Here is a 4,792-nt window from a genome sequence, read left to right as displayed (position 1 = left end):
CGGCGCCAGACAGAAAGGGATTTGCCCCGATGGTGGAGAGCAGCGATGGCCACAACGCCGCCGCAGAAGAAGAAAAAGAAGAAGAAAAAGAAGAAGAAGAAGAAGAAGAAGAAGACTGAAGAGGACCGTCGCGGGAGGAGGAGGAAGAGGAGGAGGGAGCGGCGGCTCGCGCGTGTTGGTCGCGGAAGGTGTCCCACAGAGCAAACTGAAGGCTCCGCTTCATGCCCTCCATCAGCAAAGGCGGCGTGCAGCCGCGAAAGAGGCTGCGCGGTCCCTCGTGGCGGGCCATCCGCGCAATTGTCACAAGCGCCGAGTGCTGTGCGTTCGGTCCACTCGTCTGCATTCGAGTCTTCGCGGTGTCCAGCGGGTGGCCAAGCAGCACCGCCGTGGCACCCTGCGCGGCCCCGGGGAGAAACGTCACCACAACGGCCGTGGCGCGCAGTGAGGCGGACGTCGACAGCGCCGTTGCGCAACTACGCGGCGGCTGTGTGGTGGAGGAGATTTCCATTGCATGCAAAAAAAAAAAAAAAAATTTTTTTTTCCCTCTTTTGCTCAGGTGTGTTTGCTTCCTGAGCTCCAAAGGCAAACGTACTATTAGGCGATAAAGACGGCAAAAAAAAAAAAAAGAAAAGGAAAGAAAAGAAGAAGAGGAAAAGAAAAAGAACGAAAGACGTTTGGATCGTGGAGAACTCGGCGGCTTCCAGAAACCGCGTTGAAAATAAAATAAAAAAACTAAAGTAAAAGACTAAAAAAAAAAAAAAAGGAAAGGGAGGAGAACGTTTCTGGGAAGTGAAGGAACGCGGTGCTACACGAAACCAGCGCCTGAGCCTCAAGTCTCGAGTGAACGGCTTTGACCAAAACGACGAGCTCAACGCAAAACAAACAAACAAACAAAAAAAAGAATCGTAGTTGTGTGTATATACAGAGTTCCTTTCTTCCCTTTTTTTTTTCGCGCGCGCGTGTCCGTCCCCAGCACAGCCCTATTGCTAGGAAGGAGAGAGAAGAACGGAGGGAGAAAGGAGAGAGGGAGAATGGAATCGTGTCCACCTATAACGCTCAGAGCGGTGCCGCAGCTCCCCCCCCCCCCCCCCCCCTCTTTGTCTCTGCAGCCAAAGGCAGAAAGGAAAAGGAAAGAGGAGGGGAGGAGGAAGAGGGAAAGGCCTCCGCCGAGAGGAGGGACGAGAGGCAAACGCAAAAAGGCCCGGAAGGCCGCCCAATGAGGCGAGGACGCTGGCGCCCTCCGCCGCGGGACCCATGCGGTGCACCCGCACCGTGGCTGCAACGTCTGCGTCTCTTTCATGCTTTCCTTCACTTGTGTGTGTGTGTGTGTGTGTGTGTGTGTGTGTGTGTGTGTGTGTGTGTGTATGTTTGTGTGCATTTTTTTTTTTTACCTTCTTCTCGGTCGTGCCGATAAGCGCACCCAACTGCACTTTCCTTTTTTTTTCTTTTCTTTTCCCCTTTGCCAGTGCGCCAGACACAACGAGGAGGAAAGGATGAGAAGGGAGAGAGAGAAGACGGAGCGGACCGGTCCACACACCGAAAGAAAAAAGAAGAAAAAGAAACGAGAAAAGAGAAACAAAACAAAAAACACACACACAAAAAAAAAAGGACAGGCAATGAAATGGGTTACATCCTATAGAAGAGGGAATCGAAACAAAAACTGTAGAATACACACAAAAAAAAAAAAAAAAAAAGCAGCTCACTTTGTGGCGGGTGAAGCGGTGAAAAGAAGGGCCGCAGACTCCATCGGTTGTGCGTCTTGTGGCAGCCGGGACACGTGATGGGCAGGACGCCTCCATCCGCGCCGGTGGACATGGCGACCAATTCGCCTTCCGCGTCCACCCGCAGGAGCCGACGGCCGCACTCATCACAGAAGTAGCACAACCGCTTTTCCTGTGGGCGGCTGCGGCTGCCCTCTCCGCCGTTCGCGGCGCGCGACGGGGGTGGGACCACACCGATGATAATTATTGCTGCTGCTGCTGCTACCGCTCGCGATCGTTAGCACCCGCGCCGGGTTTGCTGGCGGCTAAGAGGTTGGCGTGGCGCCCAAAGACGTCGAAGGGCGTGTCGACGGTCCAGGAGGTGTGCTCGAGCAGACACTGCGGGCACCGCATCGGCAGCGGCGACCCGAAGGCGGAGAGGGAGAGGGGGAGGGCGTTACCTCTCGCGTCCATCGCCAGCGCACAGTAATTGCACAGTCCACACCGCCAGGCGATGGCACGCGCGGCGCCGCTGCCAGACGGCTGCGTCTGATTCGTCGGAGAGGGCGCCGGCCCCGCCGCCCGCGACGACGACCGCATCGCCGCCGCTGACTTCGGAGAGGGCGGCGTCTCGCGTTCGGCCCCCGCGTCCGCGACGGGACCGCTGCCCCCGCCGATCGCCTGCGTGGGGGAGGCGCGGCGGCGGGCCTCCCCGCGAGGAGGGCTGCGACGGCGCGCTGGTCGGCCCCAATGGCACCCAGCGGCGCCCCCCGTGCGGGGCCCCCCTCCTGCGTCTTGCCAGTGCGGTAGAGCTGCGCGCTGGCGGTGGCAGCGGAGACGGCGGCGTTGCTTGACCCCGTCGCGTCGCCGACTGCCTTCGTGGACCACGCCGACGAGACGGCCTGGCGATTAGGGCTGGCGCGAGACCCGAGGACGTCAGCAGAGGCGCCATTTGCGTTGCCGTTGGCTTCGCTGTTGCCGGTGAGGCTGACCGCCAGGCGCGGAGAGCGGATAGGTGAAGTCGCCATGCACCCGGAGTTGCTGTTGCTGTTGCCGGTGCTTTCCGCTCCAACTGCGTGTACGACAGAGAGAGTGAGAAAGATAGTAAAGAGAGAGACAGAAAGAAAGAGCGGAAACGGGCAAGTGGGCCACGTGGAGCACTAGAGATGTAAAGTCAGTGGCTATCAAGAAGAGAGAAAGAACGGCACAAGGGAGGAGGGTAAAAAAAGATGGAGGGGAAGAAAGCAAAAAAAAAATGAAGAGTGTGCATCATGAGAGAGAAACCGTTAACGTGTTTCCCAAGTACGCGGAGATGCGTTTCTCCTGATTCCTTCTCTCCTCGCGCTCTCCTCATTCTCTCTCTCTTTTTTTTTTTTTTTGCGTTCATTGGCGGACAGAGAGAACACAAGAGAGAAAAGAGGAGGAAAACGAAAAAAAGAGATGTGCACAATGGCATTAAAAAAAAAAAAAAACGTAGCTGTTCGAAAAGGGAACGCTTCGTTTCAATCCATGATGTACATCACGCGTGTCTCCTCCGCTGAAGTTTTCCTTTTTCTTTCTCTTCTTCTTCTTCAAATGATTGCTAGTGGTAGAGGTTTAATCACTGAGTGGTGCAATTGTACGTGTGAACTCGAGGAACCAAGGCTGGACGCTTTTTGTGCAGAGACCGGACAAAATAGGAAGTCGTGGCCACCAACAACGAGGAAAAAAGGGGGGAAGGAAGGAATGGAGAAAGGAGGAGGAGGGCGTGAAAGGAAAGGAGTTACATGACTGCCACTTAGTTTGATTTAAAAGGTCTCAAAAAAGGAGAAAAAGACAGAAGTGAGAAAAACGTACATGTTCCAATTGAGGGTGTGTGTGTGTGTGTGTGTGTGTGTGTGTGTAAACATACAGACAAAGAGAAAGAGAGGCAACCAAAAAAAAAAAAGAAGCGAGACAAGGCTTACCTTGCCTGGGACACAGAGCGCCCTTCGTAGGCTTGCTGCTGCGAGGCTAGCGCCTTCACCAACTTCCCGAGAGGAGGTACCGTGATACTGCACACGTACGCGTTGCTCGGCAGCGCGTAACTGCCGTCGGTGGCCGCGGAGCCTTTGCTCGCTACCGTCCCGGCCGCCGGCTCTGCCTCGACCCCGTCGCGCCGCGGGCCGGTGGCGCAGTCCTCTGGTGTACGGCCACCAATGATGAAGACCTCGCGCTGCGGGGTGGCGACCAGGGCGTGGTGTGTCCGGGCGAGCGCGTTGCGTGGCGGCGCCGGCGCCTTCTCATTTGTACCGCCAACGACCGGCGAGCCCGCGGCGGTGGCCTCGCTGGCGACATCCACCCGCACCCACCGCAGCCCCACAGATGGCGCGCCGGTTTGCGGATCGGTCTCTACGGCAAAGGGCTGCGGGGCAGCGCGCCGGCCTTGATGTCGGTCGGTGCAGCCTCCCCAGCGCTGGCCCCGTGTCCGCAGCGCTTCGCGGCGGCCGCCCCGCCGATGCTCTCCGCGCTCGATGGTGGGGCGGCTGTCAAGATCCACGCATCCGCCAGCACGCGCCCGCCCTCGCCGGTGCCGCCGTGCAGAAACAGCTCCGTGGCGCCGGTCGTGACGCTCGCCGAGGGCAGGGCGCAGAAGGCAGCGCCGTACCGCGGCTCCGGGGCCTCACCGCCGGTAATAGTGGCTTGAAGCCACAGCCGCTCTTTTGTGTCGAACACCGCCACATCAGAGAGCACCGCCAGCCGTGGCAGAGCGTTTTCGTCAAGCTCCCAGGCCGCTGCGGACGGCGCGGCTCCACCGCTGCCGGGCTTCTTCTTACCCGCCGCGCTAGCCGCTGCGCCGCCGCGCGAGACGGGGCAGCAGGCCGCGGCCTTCGCCCCTTCCCTTTGCCGTCGGCAGTTGCGTTGGCGTCGGTCGGGAGGACCAGCTGCCGACCACCAAAGATGACGAGGTAGCGGTTGCCAAGACACTCTGCGGCGTGGGAGGAGCGACCGGCGGTGCGGGCACCTCCACCGCCTTTGCGGACGCCGGTGCCTCGACAGAGCCCTCCGCTGCGCCGCTAACGGGTGTCGCCGGCGCGCTTGCGGAGGTCGGCGTGGGGGCCACGTAACCGTGT

At 59.0% G+C, this 4,792-nt stretch overlaps 1 protein-coding gene across 1 annotated transcript; it reads right to left on the bottom strand.

Moving 5' to 3' along the window:
* Window positions 1-126: 126 nt before the first annotated feature.
* LOC126767543 (uncharacterized) lies at window positions 127-508 on the bottom strand (the record flags this gene model as incomplete). Its single annotated transcript, XM_050485013.1, has 1 exon — window positions 127-508. A coding segment is annotated over exon 1 (382 nt), but the record flags the coding sequence as incomplete, so codon positions are not given.
* Window positions 509-4,792: the final 4,284 nt, after the last annotated feature.

Source organism: Bactrocera neohumeralis, unplaced genomic scaffold (genome assembly GCF_024586455.1).
Source record: "Bactrocera neohumeralis isolate Rockhampton unplaced genomic scaffold, APGP_CSIRO_Bneo_wtdbg2-racon-allhic-juicebox.fasta_v2 ctg7697, whole genome shotgun sequence".
In the NCBI taxonomy this organism is placed as follows: domain Eukaryota; kingdom Metazoa; phylum Arthropoda; class Insecta; order Diptera; family Tephritidae; genus Bactrocera; species Bactrocera neohumeralis.
Note: the sequence above shows the minus strand (reverse complement) of the source record. Positions and strands in the feature narration are given on the sequence as shown.